This window comes from Salvelinus fontinalis, chromosome 14 (genome assembly GCF_029448725.1).
Source record: "Salvelinus fontinalis isolate EN_2023a chromosome 14, ASM2944872v1, whole genome shotgun sequence".
NCBI classification, from domain to species: Eukaryota; Metazoa; Chordata; class Actinopteri; order Salmoniformes; family Salmonidae; genus Salvelinus; species Salvelinus fontinalis.
The window spans coordinates 30,837,566-30,857,104 of record NC_074678.1 but is presented as its reverse complement, the minus strand read 5'-3'; the positions used below and the strand labels follow the sequence as shown (position 1 = coordinate 30,857,104).

General features: G+C 43.3%; 1 protein-coding gene across 1 annotated transcript in view; it reads left to right on the top strand.

Moving 5' to 3' along the window:
- Nucleotides 1-19,539, top strand: part of LOC129810607 (glypican-5-like) — a 77,887-nt gene that overhangs the window by 36,181 nt on the left and 22,167 nt on the right. Inside the window, exon 7 of the mRNA XM_055861292.1 lies at nt 17,180-17,300. Within this exon, the coding sequence (XP_055717267.1) occupies nt 17,180-17,300 (121 nt within the window). The remainder of the gene's footprint in view (nt 1-17,179; nt 17,301-19,539) is intronic.

The following is a 19,539-nucleotide window of genomic DNA, read 5'->3' as shown; positions in this document are numbered from 1 at the left end:
CCAGACAGGATTGTGTTGAGGCACAGATCTTGGGAAGGTTACAAAAAAAATTCTGTAGCATTGAAGGTCCCCAAGAATACAGTGGCCTCCGTAATTCTTATGGAACCACCAAGACTCTTCCTAGAACTGGCTGCTTGGCCAAAACTGAGGAATTGGGGCAGAAGGGCCTCGGTCAGGGAGGTGACCAAGAACTCGATCGTCACTCTGACAGAGCTCCAGAGTACCTCTGTGGAGATGGGAGAATCTTCCAGAAGGACAATCATCTCTGTAGCACTCCACCAATCAGCTCTTTATGGTAGAGTGGCCAGACGGAAGCCACTCCTCAGTACATGACAACCCGCTTAAAGTTTGCGTAAAGGCACCTAAAGGACTCTCAGACCCTGAGAAACAAGATTCGCTGGTCTGATGAAAACAAGATTGAACTGGAGGAAACCTGGCACCATCCCTACGGTGAAGCATGGTGGTGGTAGCATCATGCTGTGGGGATGTTTTTCAGTGGCAGGGACTGGGAGACTAGTCAGGATCGAGGGAAAGATGAATGGAGCAAAGTACTGAGAGATCCTTGATGAAAATCTGCTCCAGGTCGCTCAGGACCTCTGACTGGGGTGAAGGTTCACCTTCCAACAGGCCAACGACCCTAAGCACACAGCCAAGACAACGCAGGAGTGGCTTCGGGACAAGTCTCTGAATGTTCTTGAGTGACCCAGCCAGAGCCTGGATTGAACTCGATCGAACATCTCTGGAGAGACCTGAAAATAGCTGTGCAGCGACGCTCCCCATCCAACCTGACAGAGCTTGAGAGGGTCTGTAGAGAAGAATGAGAGAAACTCCCCAAATACAGGTGTGTCAAGCTTGTAGCGTCATACCCAAGAAGACTCAAAGCTGTAATCGCTGCCAAAGGTGCTTCAACAAAGTACTTTGTAAAGGGTCTGAATACTTATGTAAATGTGATATTTCAGTTTTTTTTTTAATAAATGTATTAACATTTCTAAAAACATGTTTTTGCTTTGTCATTATGGGGCATTGTTTGTAGATTGACAAAGAAAAAAAACAAATGTAATCAATTTCAGAATAAGGCTGTAACGTAACAAAATGTGAAAAAGTTAAGGGGTGTGAATACTTTCCGAATGCACTGTCAATTAGTCAAAACAGAAACATTTTACATCTGGCTTGAAATGAATAAAGAAATTATCTCAACAGAGGAACATTTCCTCATGTGTGCTACCTATATCCCCCCCAATAGAATCCCCATATTTTAACGATGATAGCTTCTCCATCCTTAAAGGGGATATCAACCATTTCCAGGCACATGTCTGTGGCGACCTAAATACTAAAACTGGACAAGTACCTGACACAGGGACAAACACCTACCTGGAGGTGACAGCATTCCCTCCCAAATATGCCCCCTTAGACACAACTATGACAAAACAACCAACAAAAACTGGTCACAACTCCTGTGGCTCTGTTGCATGCTGAGTCTGTACCAGTGGAGTCTGCTGAGGGGAGGACGGCTCATAATAATGTCTGGAACTGAGTAATTGGAATGGCATCAAAAACATAGAAACCATGTGTTTGATGTATTTGATACCAATCCACCTATTCCGCTTCAGCCATTGTCACAAGCCTGACCTCCCCAATTAATTAAGGCTAGGCGTTCCGCTAGCGGGACAACTTCCGGTGAAACTGGAGGGCGCACAATTCAAATAAATAATCATAAAATTATGGATATTAAACATTTAGGTACATACAAGTGTCTTATATCGGTTAAAAGCTTAAATTCTTGTTAATCTAACTACACTGACCCATTTACAGTAGGTTTTACAGCGAAAGCATGTCATGTGATTGTTTGAGGACGGCACCCGACATCAAAATATTTTTCCACCGGCACAGGTTTCATAAATTCACAAATAGCGATTAAATATTCACTTACTTTTTGAAAATCTTCCTCTGATTTGTCATCCAAAGGGTCACAGCTACAACATGTAGTGTCTTTTGTTAGATAGAATCCTTCTTTATATCCCAAAAAGTCTGTTAAGTTGGCGCCATCGATTTGAGTAATCCACTCGTTCAACAAGCAGAGAAAGGAATGCAAAAAGCTACTGCTAAACTTTGTTAAAACAAGTCAAAATACATTTCTATTTAATCCTTTGATACCCTAAAATGCAATTAAACTATAATATTTCATACTTAACTTCTCTGCGCTACGGATTCCTTTTACGGGATCATTTTCCCAAACAACCGCTAGAATTGCAGGGCGCCAAATGCAAAAATATTACTACAAATATTTATAATCATGCAATCACAAGTGAAATATACCAAAACACAGCTTAGCTTGTTGTTAATCCACCTATTGTGTCAGATTTTGAAAATATACTTTACAGCGAAAGAAATCCAAGCTTTTGTGAGTGTAGCAATCAATGCTACAACAGCTAGCCCCAAATTAGCATGGTCACGAAAGTCAGAAAAGCAATAAAATTAATCGCTTACCTTAGATAATCTTCGGATGTTTGCACTCACGAGACTCCCAGTTACACAACAAATGTTCTTTTTGTTCGATAAATATTACTTTTATCACAAAAAAACGCCATTTGGGTTGCGCGATATGTTCAGAAAACCAAAGCCTTGTTCCGTTCGACAAATTCCAAAAAGTATCCGTAATGGTCGTAGAAACATGTCAAATGTTTTTTATAATCAATCCTCAGGTTGTTTTTAACAAAAATAATCGATAATATTTCAACCGGACCATAACCTATTCATTAAGATACAAAAGGAAAATGGACAGCTCCTCTCGCACGCGCAGGAACTATTCAGAGGACACCTGACTACTTTTGAAAATCTCATTCATTTTTCAAAATAAAAGCCTGAAACTATGTCTAAAGCCTGGTCACAGCCTGAGGAAGCCATTGGAAAAGGAATCTGGTTGATACCCCTTTAAATGGAAGAAAGACGGTCCAGGAAACACAGATAAAAAAAAATATATCACTTCCGGGTTATATTTTCTCAGGTTTTCGTCTGCAGAATACGTTTTGATATACTCACAGACAATATTTTGACAGTTTTGGAAACTTTGGAGTGTTTTCTATCCTAATCTGTAAATTATGCATATTCTACGATCTGGGCCAGAGAAAATGTCCGTTTACCATGGGAACGTTATTTTAAGAAAAAAAAAATCTGACCCCTAGCGCTAAGAGGTTTTTAAAGAAGTATGTTCAATAGGAAAACGATATTAGCAGGTGTGTGTCCTCTTCGTCACACGCGCATACACAAATTTCCAAGTCTGTGTCCCTGTACTAAACTAATTTTTCTTCCTCATTTTGGAAGAAACAAGCCTGAAACCTTGAACAAAGACTACTGACACCCAGTGTAAGCCATAGGAATTGCATACTGGGAGCTAAATTAAAATTTTCCTTATACGTTCCATTGGAAGAGCATGCACTCTCAAAAAAAAAAAATTACGGTGGTTTTTCTTTGGATTTTCTCCTACCATATCTATTGTGTTATAGTCTCCTACAGCTCATCCCTTGGCAGTAGTACTGTAGATTACTTTATCACTGACCTCAACACAGAGTCTCTCAGAGTGTTCACAGTCGGGCCACTGACACCCCTATCAGATCACAACAAAATCACAGTCTAGCTGAACAGAGCAATAATCAATCATGAGGCATCAAAGCCAAAGGAGCTGCATAATATTAAGAAATACTATAGATGGAAGAAAAGTAGTATAGAAACCTACCAAAATACAATTAGGCAACAACAAAAAACTCCCTGGACAGAACATTTCAATGTAATAGTAAAGGTGTAAACTTGGCAGTAGAAAACCTAAACAGTATATTTGACCTCTCAGCTTCCATATCAAAGCAAAAAAATTCAAGCAGACAACCTAAGAAAATTAACAACAATGACAAATGGTTTGATGAAGAATGCAAAAACCTAAGAAAGAAATTGAGAAACCTATCCAACCAAAAACATAGAGACCCAGAAAACCTGAGTCTACACCTTCACTATGGTGAATCACTAGAACAATACAGAAATATACTATGGAAAAAGAAGGAACAGCACGTCAAAAATCAGCTCAATGTAATTGAAGAATCCTTAGAATATAACCACTTCTGGGAAAATTGGAACACACTCAACTCTTCGTGTTGTTGTTTGTTATCTATCCAAAATGGAGATGTATGGATATCCTAAATGAAATAATAAAATATACAGACCACAAATTCCAATTGGCTGTAAAACTCTTTAACATCCTCCTCAGCTTTGGCATCTTCCCCAAAATTAGGAACCAAGGACTGATCACCCCAATCCACAAAAGTGGAGACAAATTTGACCCCAATAACTACTGTGGGATATGCGCCAACAGCAACCTTGGGAAAATCCTCTGCATTATCATTAACAACAGACTCACACATTTCCTCAGTGAAAACAATATAATGAGCAAATGTCAAATTGGCTTTTTACCAAATTACCATATGACAGACCACAAATTCACCCTGCACACCCTAATTGACAAACAAACAAACCAAAACAAAGGCAAAGTCTTCTCATGCTTTGTTGATTTAAAAAAACGTTTGATTCAATTTGGCATGAGCATATGACATTATAAAATTAATGTACACAAACAAGGGTGTGGTTAAAAATAGCAAAAAAACACACACATTACTTTCCACAAGGCCGTGGGGTGAGTAGGAAATGCAGCTTGAGCCCCACCCTCTTCAACATACAGTGCCTTGCAAAAGTATTCATCCCCCTTGGCATTTTTCCTATTTTGTTGCATTACAACCTGTCATTTAGATTGATTTTTATTTGGATTTCATGTAATGGACATACACAAAATAGTCCAAATTGGTGAAGTGAAATAAAAATAAAAATAAAAACAAAAATAAAAAAATTGGAAAAGTGGTGAGCGCATATGTATTCACCCCCTTTGCTATAAAGCCCCTAAATAAGATCTGGTGCAACCAATTACCTTCAGAAGTCACATTATTAGTTAAAGTACACCTGTGTGCAATCTAAGTGTCACATGATCTGTCACATGATCTCAGTATATATACACCTGTTCTGAAAGGCCCTAGAGTCTGCAACACCACTTAACAAGGGGTACCACCAAGCAAGTTGTCAGGGTTGTGTGCGGAGAAAAGTTGGAGTCAAACGCAGGACACAGTGTTGAGCGAAAACCACAGTGTTTTTACTCAAATTCAATGCACAATTCCACAAATGGAAAATAAACAGATACATACACGTATCAACTACAACGCCTAACGCACAAACAATTCCACTGGTTCCGACCGGTGGAGGGATGGATGGTGGTGTAGGTTGAGGTGCGGGTGCTGGGTTATGATTTATCGGGAGACCTCCTCTCTCCCATCTTTCCATAGTTTGCAGCACGCGATCCATGGCTGTCCCTAAACTATGCAACATAGTCGCGTGCTGTTGAACCTGCTCCTCTACGGGGAGAGAAGGACTGGCTGCGCCTGCTGACTCCATTTGAAGGTACGGTCCGTGATTCTGTCAGGGTTGTGTGCGGAGAAAAGTTGGAGTCAAACGCAGGACACAGTGTTGAGCGAAAACCACAGTGTTTTTACTCAAATTCAATGCACAATTCCACAAATGGAAAATAAACAGATACATACACGTATCAACTACAACGCCTAACGCACAAACAATCACGGACAAAACAGAAATGAAAGCCAGAGGGTTAAATAGGGAACATGATGGGGGAATTGAAACCAGGTGTGTATAATACAGACAAAACAAAACGAAACTGAAAAATAGATCGATGTTGACTAGAAAGCCGGCGACGTCGACCGCCGAACACCACCCGAACAAGGAGAAGGGCCGACTTCGGCGGAAGTCGTGACACAAGTGGCACCATGAAGACCAAGGAGCTCTCCAAACAGTTCAGGGACAAAGTTGTGGAGAAGTACAGATCAGGGTTAGGTTATAAAAAAATATCTGAAACTTTGAAAATCCCACGGAGCACCATTAAATCCATTCTTTAAAAAATGGAAAGAATATGGCACCACAACAAACCTGCCAAGAGATGGCCGCCCACCAAAACTCAAGGACCAGGCAAGAAGGGCATTAATCAGAGAGGCGACAAAGAGACCAAAGATAACCCTGAAGGAGCTGCAAAGCTCCACAGCGGAAATTGGAGTATCTGTCCAAAGGACCACTTTCAGCTGTACACTCCACAGAGCTGGGCTTTACGGAAGAGTGGCCAGAAGAAAGCCATTGCTTAAAGAAAAAAATAAGCAAACACATTTGTTGTTTGCCAAAAGGCATGTGGGAGACTCCCCAAATATATGGAAGAAGGTACTCTGGTCAGATGAGACTAAAATTGAGCTTTTTGTCCATCAAGGAAAACGCTATGTCTGACGCAAACCCAACACCTCTCATTACCCCGAGAACACCATCCCCACAATGAAGGATGGTGGTGGCAGCATCATGCTGTGGGGATGTTTTTCATCGACAGGGACTGGGAAACTGGTCAGAATTGAAGGAATGATGGATGGTGCTAAATACAGGGAAATTCTTGAGGGAAACCTGTTTCTGTCTTCCAGAGATTTGAGACTGGGATGGAGGTTCATCTTCCAACAGGACAATGACCCTAAGCATACTACTAAAGCAACATATGAGTGGTTTAAGGGGAAACATTTAAATGTCTTGGAATGGCCTAGTCAAAGCCCAGACCTCAATCCAATTGAGAATCTGTGGTATGACTTAAAGATTGCTGTACACTAGAGGAACCTATCCAACTTGAAGGAGCTGGAGCAGTTGTGCCTTGAAGAATGGGCAGAAATCCCAGTGGCTAGATGTGCCAAGCTTATAGAGACATACCCAAGAAACTTGCAGCTGTAATTGCTGCAAAAGGTGGCTATACATTGGGGGGGGTGAATAGTTATGCACGCTTTTCACATAAGTTTTCAGTTTTTTTGTCTTATTTCTTGTTTGTTTCACACACAAACAATATGTTGCATCTTCAAAGGGGTAGGCATGTTGTGTAAATCAAATGACACAAACCCCCTAATAATCCATTTTAATTCCAGGTTGTAAGGCAACAAAATAGGAAAAATGCCAAGGGGGGTGAATACTTTCGCAAGCCACTGTGTATATCAAACGAATTGGCAAGGGCACTAGAATAGACTGCAGCACCTGGCCTCACCTTACCAGAATCTGAAGTCAAATGTCTACTGTTTGTGGATGACCTGGTGCTTCTGTCCCCAACCAAGGAGAGCCTACAGCAGCCCCTAGATCTTCTGCACAGATTCTGTCAGACCTGGGCCCTGACAGTACATCTCAGTAAGGGTTCCAAAAAAGGTCCAGTTGCCAGGACCACAAATACAAATTCCATCTAGACACCGTTGACCTAGAGCACACAAAAAAACGATACATACCTAAACATCAGCACCACAGGTAACTTCTACTAAGCTGTGAACAATCTGAGAGACAAGGCAAGAAGGGCCTTCTACACCATGAAAAGGAACATACAATTTGACATGCCATTTAGGATCTGTCAAAAAATACTTGAATCATTGCCCTTTATGGTTGTGAGGTCTGAGGTCCGCTCACCAACCAAGAATTCACAAAATGGAATATAAACCAAATTAAAAAACACGTAAAACACAAAATAATGCATGCAGAGCAGAATTAGGTCGATACCCGCTAATTATCAAAATCCAGAAAAGAGCTGTTCAATTCTACAACCTAAAAGGAAGCGATTCCAAAACCTTCCATAACAAAGCTATCACTTACAGAGAGATGAACCTGGAGAAGAGTCCCCTAAGCAAGCTGGTCCTGGGGCTCTGTTCACAAACACAAACAGACCCCACAGAGCCCCAGGACAGCAACACAATTGGACCCAACCAAATCATGAGAAAACAAAAAGATAATTACTTGACACATTGGAAAGAATTAATAAAAAAACGTAAAAAATGTAAATGCTATTTGGCTTAAACAGAAAGTACACATTGGCACAATACCTGACCACTGTGACTGACCCAAAATTAACGAAAGCTTTGACTATGTGCAGACTCAGTGAGCATAGCCTTGCTATTGAGAAAGGCCACCATAGGCAGACCTGGCTCTCAAGAGAAAACAAGCTATGTGCACACAAAATGAGGTGGAAACTGAGGTGCACTTCCTAACCTCCTGCCAAATGTATGACCAGACACACAAAGAATTTGAAAATAAGTCAAATTTTGATAAACTCCCATATCTATTGGTTAAAATACCACAGTGTGCCATCACAGCAGCAAGATTTGTGACCTATTGCCACAAGAAAAGGGCAACCTGTGAAGAACAAACACCATTGTAAATACAACCATATTTATGCTTATTTATTTTCCCTTTTGTACTTTAACTATTTGCACATCATTACAACACAGTATATAGCCATAATATGACATTTGAAATGTTTACTTTTTTTGTTGTTTATTTCCCTTTTGTTTATTATCTATAGTACCAGTCAAAAGTTTGGACACATCTCCTCATTCAAGGGTTTTTCTTTATTTTTAATATTTAGTGAAGAAATCAAAACTATAAAATAACAAAAAAGTGTTAAACAAATCAAAATATATTTTATATTTGAGATTATTCAAAGTAACCACCCTTTGCCTTGATGACAACTTGCATAAACTGGTACTGTATTTCACATGCTTTGGCAGTGTGAACATATGTTTCACATGCCAACAAAGACCTTTGAATTGAATTGAGAGAGAAAGAGAGAGGGGGGGAGGCAGTAGTGATTTGTGATTCAATATTATCTAACATCCTGACACAGCGGAGCGGAGCTTTTTGAACAGCAGGTCCGGGACAAGGTAGCACGTCCGGTGAAACAGGACAGGGCACACATGGTCTTGTTCTTCGCTGTAGTCCATTGAAGAGACATATCTATTTCAGAGGAGGCTGCTGAGGAGAGGACGGCTCATAATAATGGCTGCAATGGAATGGTATCCAACACACCAAACACATGGTATCCATGTAGTTGATGTCATTCCATTTTCTCCATTCCAGCCTTTATTAAGACCGTCCTCCCCTCAGCAGCCTCCTCTGTTCTATTTAGATCACCCAGTCAGTCACGCAGACTGAGGCTTATCCCTGACGCTCCCTTGGGTCAGGGAAAAATAGTCCTTAGTTAATTTCCCTGCAGTGGAGAAAGTAAATGCCAATTATGTTTTCTTAGTATTCTAAAGGAAGATCCAGTACTAATGTCCCAAATGAGCTGTGAGGCTCAGGTCGTTTGGGACATCTGAGGATGAGTGATGTTAAAGAGGACACCATTAGTCAGAGAAGCTAAAGTGAAAGTGTTAACCCCCCTTTCTTCCCACTCACATACATACCACCCACATACACATTCACCCCCTCAGGAACAAGCAGTTTTCCTGATTGATGGACAGAGTCAAGTTGGTGCATTTTGAACATGGTAAATGCCAGGGCCTCCCCGCTCCCCGCTGCACATGCAGGAGTTTCCCCTGCCTGCCTTCCTGCCTGCCTGCCGCCTGTCATCAGGGATGTCAGGTACAGGGGTGAACTCTGACCCTCCAGGCCCCCCCATGGCCCCAGGCACCTCTGGCACGCAGTGTCTTCTGTTACCTAACAACCTCGTAAAACAGGAATCACAGGAGTAATTCAGCGGCGGCTTTTGCATGAAAAAGGGGGAACCTCAGGGGCTCTTGGAGTTTAGCGTTTTAAGATAGCTAGTGATTACATGGAGGGATCTGTCACCTCCAATCAGGTACTTAGCAGCATATAATGTGTCTGTGCTATGCTGTGTATTCCACTGATGGATCTCTTGTTAAGGGGCATGACACTTCCTGGTGATTCCCTCCTCTTAAGAGTGGTCTCCAATGACCTCTCACAAGGCAGATGCCGGTCACATGGCCAATCAGAAGCTGCAGCTGGCCACATGTGCCATGTGCCTGGCTGCCTCACTGTACTGAGGTCTAGACCAAAGGTTATTGCCAGATTCATCGTGGCCCTGGTTTTAAGTGGGAAGTCGTTGGCTGGTGGTTACAATTATTGTGATGCTGTCCAGTCCAGCGCTATGGAAGTAAAAACCACTGGTGTCCTGAGTGATGTTTCTCAGAACAGATCATTTCCGTCAACTAGCGACACTAGCCAGGTGAAGTCATTGGGTATGCAATGTAGCACCACGCCATCTCCTGTGTCTTTTTTAAATCAATTATTATTTTATTTTTATAAAGGTTACATAAAAAAATAAAACACAAGCCAAGGACAAAGAATAGAACAGAAATCTCAGTGAGACATCTCTCCTATATTACAATACCCCTTTTTCTCCCCAATTTCGTGATATCCAATTGGTAGTTACAGTCTTGTCCCATCGCTGCAACTCCCGTACGGACTAGGGAGAGGTGAAGGTCGAGAGCCATGCGTCCTCCGAAACACAACCCTGCCAAGCCGCACTGCTTCTTGACACAAAGCTCACTTAACCCGGAAGGCAGTCGCACCAATGTGTCGGAGGAAACACCGTACAGCTGGCAACCGAAGTCAGCGTGCATGCGCCACTCGGGAGGCCCCATGCCCTGTCTCTGCTGCTCATTCCTGGCAGGGAAACTGATCCTGGAGTTCAGCAGCACAGAGATGATTTTTCTCTTAGCACTAGAGGTTACAGACACTATCACTATGAGATGCAAGCTATTGAAAAACAAGACTAAACACAACCAAAGCACTTCATGAACACAGCAACAACAGCAACACAGAAAGCCTCACAGGCCAGAGCCAACACAGACTACACAGAGTTCATAGCTGTGCTAGTTATTAATCAATCTCCTTTTTTCCCCATGCTGCATCATCCCCACGTTGCCACAAACTCCCTGTCACAAACACCCCAAGAGGGCGATGCTCTAAAATAAAATGTTTAATGTTTTGACAGAAAAAAAATAACAACCTCTGAAAGGTTAACTGCTCTTAAGCTATCCATCTTTGGCTTGGTTTTACTGCTCAATGTAGCAGACCGGCTGCACCCTTGTTATATTCTCTCATATGTTCGGGAAAAGAATCCCCCTGAGTGAGACAGAAAAGTATGTTAATTACACTGCTGGATTCCAGCTGGATTTAGGACTGTGAGCGGCATGGCTCATAATTGCACATTGGCAGGCATTTAAAAAAAATGGATTGCTGTCTGTAATAATTGAGTTTTTAATGGGAGATAATTATCGTCTGTTGGGTTGAGGGAGATTCAGTACAATGTATTTGTGTGTCATCACTAAGAGCCTGGAGCAGATAATGAAACAGGATAAAAGTAATATGGTCTGTGGATTGGTGGCCTTCAGGGGAAAGCATAACAAATCCACCCAGAAAGCAACAATGTAAGTGTGTTCTCAGACACACCTGTCTGTAGACCTTTCAAATATATTATATTTTGCATCTCAGATTATCTCTGAATTATTACCCAATGTTTCTGTCTGTGACTGTTTATGTTATTGCAAATTGGACTGTCCTAAACCAAGAGAGAAGGCATACATTACTACTGGTAGTCGTCATAGGGGAGGGAGGGAGAGTGGTATGGACCGTTACACATCACATCAGTGCACTCAGCCAAGCCTCCCTCTTTGGCTCCCATGATCCTCGGCGGTGGAGGGGCTTTTGGGATGTGTCCCGTTACCGTGGCCACAGTCTATTTGTTTGTGTTTGGGGCGAGCACACAGTGGACTTCCATAGTGCTGGGCACACTGTGGTTTTGGGGTTGCTGGTTTGCATTTCAAATGCATTTCACATCAGAGGAATGTACCTAAAGAGCACGAGCTGAGTCTCTATCTGTCAGCCCGCTTCTGACCACAACTCTGCGCCAGACCAGGGTCAGGCCACATCAGCTGGGCTACAAGACCAGACCAGAGCGGAGGCTCCAGGCTGTGGAGCTGGAGCAGAACTGTGTGACCAGCACTGAGTGCTGAGTCACATACACCCTAGAATGTGCAACGGTATAATTTGATATGCTATGTGGTGTATAGGCTAATCATTTCCACCCAGTCCCTCTTAGCCGTACGGTTTTGCTCCGCATAGCTTTGAACAATAATGTCTTGTTTTTTAGGGCGTGAGCTGTTTTGAACTGCCACGGTATGACAGCCTCCGTTTTTTGTGGTCTGTGTCTGCCCAGTCCTCCATTATGGCTCTATTAGGTTATGTGTTTCCTCAGCTGAGCAGACATACAGCTCTCTCTCTCGCTCTCTTTCTCTGTCTCGCCCAGGCTGACTCACTGAGCAATCACTCTGTTCTACTTCATAGCCTGGAGGTTCACATGAGCTGGAGGGTCACTGAGGTTAAGGCCTTGCCCAACAGGACAGAGGCTGGAGTTAGACTTTATGCAACACATAGCCAAGTGGTCAGTGTCACTTTCTTTTCATATCCATCCCATACAGGGAGGCATCAGCTGATAATACCTCTGATCTGGACTGAACTGATTTGCTCTCTGTCTCCAGTTCAGGAGTTGGCATAATCAGTCGAATAAAGTTGTTTAGACCTTATATAAAAGCCAGGTTTGCCTAGTGAGTGGATAGCAGTTAGTATAGCCTAGTGTGTAATCTAGGAATATAATATATATATTATAAATTGCAGCTGGACCTATACCATAATGTATGTGTGTAGTTTTCAGAGGAGAGAGAAGAGATGTGTGGGAACGTCAGCTGGTCTTGGGGAGCCATTGGCTTTTTAGGATAAACATTTGTCTCTGTGTCTCTTTATGGGCTGATTCATTTGATTGGTTAACAACCCAGATGCAACAGATCCTGGCTAATTGACTTGGTCACTAATTACTGTGACAAAACAGCCTCTCTCTCTCTAAGCTTTGTTCAGTATTCTCATTTTCACTACAGTATACTATATGCGTGTAGCATAGTCATTGTGCATAGTCATAGTCATTGTACTCTGTGTATGGTATTGGATTTTAGTGCAGTGGGTCAATACTTCAGTATAGTCGATATAATGAGCACACGATCATATTCATGATCATATTTACTCACAATGTGTGGTTGTTTTTTATTGAGTACATGTCCAGGCACATGCATAATATTCAGGATTCTCCCAATGTGATTCAGTGTGCATCACACAGAGATCCTATAAATTACTATGGTGTGCATAAGAACAATTGGCAGGAAGTGTTAGAATAGAGTTGAACCAATCAGAGAGCCTGATTAAAGTCGCATGTGCCCCTAATGGGCTCCCAGTGTAGTTGGTACCCATCCACAGACCTATGGGTCCGTCGTCAGCACCCAACCACCCACAGCAACCACAACAGAGAACATCCCATCAACTCCCCCTGGCTTTGGAAACTAGTTAATGGAGGTCCTTTGTGGTCGTCTTTGTAGTTGATTGACCATTTGATGAATCCCTTATAATGACTATGAATATTCACAGCCCCCTAAAGATAAATAGAGACCAGAGAAAAATACAGTGTAATGGTTAAACATTATGTTAAGTATTGTGGCCATGTTGAGCAGTGACGGGAATAAATCCTCATTAACTGGGTTCTGGGTCAGGCTATGATGCATGGTTTAGCTGCTGTGTGTGTGTGTGTGTGTGTGTGTGTGTGTGTGTGTGTGTGTGTGTGTGTGTGTGTGTGCGTGTGCGTGCGTGCGTGCGTGCGCGCGTGCGTGCGTCGTCATACTACCTTGGATTTAGAATTCATTATGTCCCCAAAGAAAATGAACAGTGGTAGTCCTACCCAGTAGCGTTGCATGGGTAAAATCACTGGGGAAGCCAAGCCTCCCAAAATGCCATATTACAACCTACACTATATAGCACATAAAAGTATGTGGACACCTGCCTGTCAAACATCTCATTCCAAAATCAATACGGAGTTGGTCTCCCCTTTGCTACTATAACAGCATCCATGCTTCTGGGAAGGCTTTCCACTAGATGCTGGAATATTGCTGCGGGGACTTGATTTCATTCAGCCGCAAGAGCATTAGTGAGGTTGGGCACTGACGTTGGGCGATTAGGCCTGGCTAGCTACATATTGAACTTCCACCCTCTCAGTCCAGGGGCACAATGTATGAATTTATTTTTGAATCAGAATCGCCGTTATAATCATTGGCCAGTACGGAGAATTAAGTAAAACCACAAGTCCAAATCCCTATTTCCATCCATGGTTAATTTAGGAAAGGGACAATTTTTGCTAACTAGTTAGGCACCGGAGGACAACAACGTAACGAGATGCAACAATTCAAGTTCTTTCTGTCAATGACGTATTGCTCTCGATGTGATGTGATTGGAGGGAAGCCAAATCCAAACTGGCTTCCCTTGACACTTTCTTTTGAGTGCGCCAGGACAATTCAAGGCTGATTGGCTATTATTTTATACTTTTTTATCAAGGGAGGCCAAATGCTCACTGGCTTCCCTTGCATTCAACGATAGGGTCGGCAACAATGTCACACTCTCTCTGACCAGACAGCATCAGATAGATGGCCTACACATTCAGAGACAGAGGGGCGCTGTTTCCCTCACTTGGATGCTTTCTCCGGAGAGTTACATTCAGCCTCTTGCAAATTGAAGGAACATTATGAAACAAGGATAGACAAAAGAGAAAATTAATATTATATAGATCATTTTTGACATTTTTGGGGAAGCCTGGCTTCCTTTGGCTTCCATGAATATGCACCACTGGTTCTACCTGCTATCTGTGGCTGCCTGTACTAGCTTGTTATTGAAGCAGCAGATAGGCCTACTATAATGAATTCTCCAGCAGTAGGTAGGCAGATAGACCCAGTGAGACAGGGGTCAGAGTTCATCCTCGACACTATGTGGAGGCTGGCTCAGATTGGATTAATTTATTTACAGTCACATGTAGCACGTCACTCCTGTGGCGCTTTCTGATTACCCCAGTTTGATCCACCTCACACAAACATGCACCATTAAACTGGTTGCAGGGACAGTGTTAATGCGGAACTGCTGATGTTATTACGATGTTAGCGTGCTTTGCCTGTGTTTCTCTCATTGTCATTCTCTGAGGCTAGGCTGGATGCCCTGAGGGATAGCAGATGTATATACACATATCTTCAGACCATCCACTGATAACACTGTTGTGACAGCAGTATTTTATATACTGAACATCAAAATTGAAAAATACATGTTTTTGAAAAATAGGCCGTCACTTTCCTGGCAACACACTTGTAATGTTAACCCTGCAATCGATTTGTTTTCTACAGTGGTTGAGGTGAATTGACCTCACAATAGTGGTTCTCATGGAACACACTCACATTAGATGATCAACAATCCAATGGATCATCTCTCTGGAATGTCCATGTGTCTGTATCATGTCAGGTTCAGGGTTTATGTTATACATCATTGTTGTAGTCTGGGGGCTGCAGCAGCAGCGGAGGGCATGTAGGTGTGGCTTCTGGAGCTCCACAATGCTCTTGGCTGGATTCGTTAGCCGTGAAACACCTGCGCTTTGACATCTCGGACTGCTGCAGGAGGAATCTCTGTTACCTCCTAGCCCCAGAGTTCTCTCCAGTAAGGAAATCCCATGTGTGGCTCCAGGCTCGCTCTCTCTCCAATGTGTGTGAGTACATGCATGTGTGGGTGGGTGTGTACCCGTATGATTGTGTATGAGTGTATTTTGTGTGTGTATTATGTGTTCTATATTTTGGGATTTGAGATTGTGGTGATGACTGTGTTCTCCTCCAAACTTCCTGGGGTAGCTCAGGGAGTTAGGGACAAGGGTCTGCTCTGTCAGAGCTGCTTCGCCCTACTTTTCCATCCATCCACCCACCTCTCCCTCTACAGAGGCTCTAATCTGTTCTGTGGAAAAAGCCTGTTCTGTGGTGCATTAGACCTTCACAGTCTGCCCCTGACCTTAGTCAGTCTCTCTCTCTCTCTCCCTCACTGTCTCTCTCTGTCAGTCTTTCTATCTTGTGGTTTTGAAAGCTATGTTTAAGCTTCTCAATAGATTTTTGAGATTGACCCCAGATGGCCTTCAATAGGACTCCAATAGGTCATCTAGGGTCAATCTCAATCAGTATCTTAACCAATTTAACATTTCATCTTTAACTTGACCTATTGATCAACTGAATTGCTGAGACAAGCAAATACAAAGGATTTTACTGTAACTACCGCTCACAATACCCTCTGATTAACTCAACCATTGTCCCTCCTCTATGGAGATGAAGAGGTGGCACAAAAAATATACATGAAAGAGAGAAATGGATAAGAGAGATGAGAGAGAGATGCACCCCAGACTCTTCGATCACTATGGTTGACACTGTGTCCTTTGTTGTGTCTCATCTCACCCCCTCCTTGTCGTAATTAGTGGAATCACAAAAATGCAAATGCATCATTACCGAGTCCTGCAGTGTGTCTGCATCTGACGTGTTTACCCTGACACTGGGCAGTAATGAGGAGGCTACTGGTCTCCTCCTACCCTCCTCTCCTCTCATTATTCCTGATAAACAGCCATCTGCCCTTTCCTCTCCTCTCCCATCGCTGGCTGTGAGGTCGCTCAATACCTGGATTTCACCAATCCGCTCCAGCTGTTTGACTTCCTAATGAATCATTTATGTCAGTGAGGAAGGCCGTCTAAACTCCATTGATCCCAGTGGCGGCCTGGCTGGGTCAGACAGCACAACTCACCACTCCAGGCCAGCTTCAAGGAAGAGCTGGGCTCTGAGGCTGAATCACACAGCTCATATGCCCCGCAATTCTTATGATGGAAGAAAAATTGATGTTAAAAAGGGCATAGTTATTCACTTTATATCAGGTTAGGGCAGGGCTCTCCAACCCTGTTCCTGGAGCACTACCAACCCCAGTTGTAACTATCCTGATTCACTTTATCAACCAGCTAATTATTAGAATCTGGTATGCTAAATTAGGGTTGGAGTGAAAACCTACAAGACTGTAGCTCTCCAGGACCAGGGTTGGAGAGCCCTGGGCTAGGGGAATGGCTGTCTGTGTGGTGTGGTGTGGTGTGTGGGGTGGGACAGATCTCACGACATGCAGACCATGGTGCTGAGAATAAATATTTGCCATTGTTATGAATGGCTAAGGAACTAGGCTATTCAGACACGAAATTTAAAAGGTTTACTCTGTCATTACATGTGCACTCCTTGTGCACACAAATACTTTCATGTGTTACTTTCATCAACAATATATCAATATTCACAAGTCATTGTGCTACAGAAACTGTTTATATTAAACTCTCCATTCTCTCTCTCTCTTCCCTCCTCAGTTATGTGGGCCGTGTTGTGGGAAACGGCCTTCAGGCCCAGAAAAACAACCCAGAGATTAAGGTGCGCAGCATTGACCCCATCCTAGTGGCAGCTAGAGACAAACTAGAACAGTTCAAACAGGTACGTCTCATTACCACTGTTCCTTCTTCACTTAAATCTGACTGTAAACATGACCACTGATGACATCAACATGTCAGTCACATACTATTCTGACACATCCTTTCCACTTAGTTGCTGTTCCCACCAGTTGTGGTAAATGGCCTAGATTTGTGTCTTTTATTGCTTGGCGTTCGGTACAAACCACGCCATTGGAGTGGATTCAGACGTCGGTCTCTGGAGGCCTGAGAGAGAGGAACAGCCAGCCAGCTAGCTTACAGACATGTGGATATGCCAGACAAATCTGACTAAACTGTCCTGGTGGACCCATCACAGATACTTAGATATTAAATCAGCCCCTCTACTGCTCAGGCATTCACTGGGACATTCACTATGAGAATGGAATACAATAACCCACTGATGCATCATAGATAAAGGAGCTCAATGCAAAGCATCATGGAGGAGGAGCCTGCAGGGTCAGCGAGGCAGGAAGGATGGGTCACACAGTGTACTGTATGTTTTATATTCTAATCCTGTCTGGTCCCAGCCTCCTCCCCCCCCTCCCCCCTCCCCTGGTGTATGTGAGTGTGGTAATTGGTGGTGTCTTGGAGGATTTGAGCAAACAGCCCTGTCCCTCTGATAGATGCGAACCCAGTGCTCTTAATGGCTGGGTGCCCACGGAAGTGCCAGCGATTTCACAGCTGGGGAAATCTGGCCCCCGGCAATGGGAGGACAGACATTGCCTAGGAGTTGCAGTATGTCGGTTTCATAATTAGTTTCCAGGCCATCGCCTTCTGTCACTCCCTACACCTCCAAGTCTAAGAGCTCAAATCATGTTTTAGTTAGCTACTGGCACTTTAGGCCAAGATAAGATGCCAGGTGTGTGCTTAGAACTGGAGATGGGTCCTTCAATCTGTTGCCTCATTCCACACATACCAGGTAGACACACTTACAGACTAACAGTGAGTCTTTTTTCAGGTCTTCAACCTCAGGAATGGTGGAGCAATTCAACAGGTCAGCAGATTCAGAGGAGACGCATTGAAGTCAGACTCTTGTCATGTAAATGTTGTTTAACCTGAACGTTCCCTCAACGAGAAGCCAAAGCTATTTTCCCCCTCAGACTCTCCTGAGAGGCTTTGTGCAGACTGCAGAGACTCTCAGGGAACAGTCCCTCCCTGCCTGGCTGGGCTGCGAGGAGCTCTGTTCTGACCTTTGTGGAGCTGAAAGGCTACTAGGCCCGCTGAGTCCTGTTGTGCTGTGGTGGTCTCACAACGACACTCCACCCACTGTCTCTCTCTGTCACTCTCACTCTCTGCTACTATATTTCTCTGTCTACTCTGTCAGTTTTTCTTTCTCTCTTTAGCTGTTGTCTGGTCTTTCACACAGAGTTCTGGTGTTGTCTTGCTTTGCTAGAAGTGTCCTAACAGTGTGTGCCCAAAATAACTTATCTTCATCTAAAATTGGTCAGTGTTATACAGATTCATATTTTAATCTTTAGCCAACTTTATTCAGTCTTAAATTACAATTTTCTGGTTGAGACCATTGTTTATATATATTATCTGGAGCCAGTTTGAAGCAGAGTATGCCCTGTAAAGCCATCAGATCAGACTGTCTTCCATGCTTGGTGTGAGAGTGAGGATTTCCCCTGTTATCACCCCAGCCTAATGCAATAAGTGATCATATCGGCTGTTAGCGGGGCGATAGCCGGGGTGCTAAAAAAGGGATTCTTGGTGGCCAACCCATTGTTGCAGCTGTTTCTGGTAGGGGATCGAGGAGAGAGAGAGGAGAGGCACACAGCTCATCTGGCCCTCTGGGAGCCATTTCACTTCTGTCTCTTATTACTCCATTAAAAGCAGACGTGGCTGAGTTAGTTTCTGTGGCCCGAACAGAGCAGCCTGTCGGTTCAAAGCAGCCAGAGGCTGGGAAAGTCTATCAGAGAGGTGGGGAGGGGAGTAGAAACCTGAGGAGTCAATGTAAGCACTTTGGGGTGGCTAAGAGCTCAATGTGAGAAAGAACAGGGATTTACAGGATTACATGTGTTTTATGGCCACTCTACCTAAGGGGAGAGAGAATGTTCACAACGTTCACAGCCATATTGTCAGTGTGCTTGTTTTTCTAACACTGACTGGGACACCGCTCACCTCTATAACGAACATCTCACACGTAAGAGATAAGATATAGGTTGTTAGATTTATCCCAGTGTGTGATTTTGTACCAATGTTCATTTGAAAGGGAGGAATCTTCAACCACAAAGAATGATTTC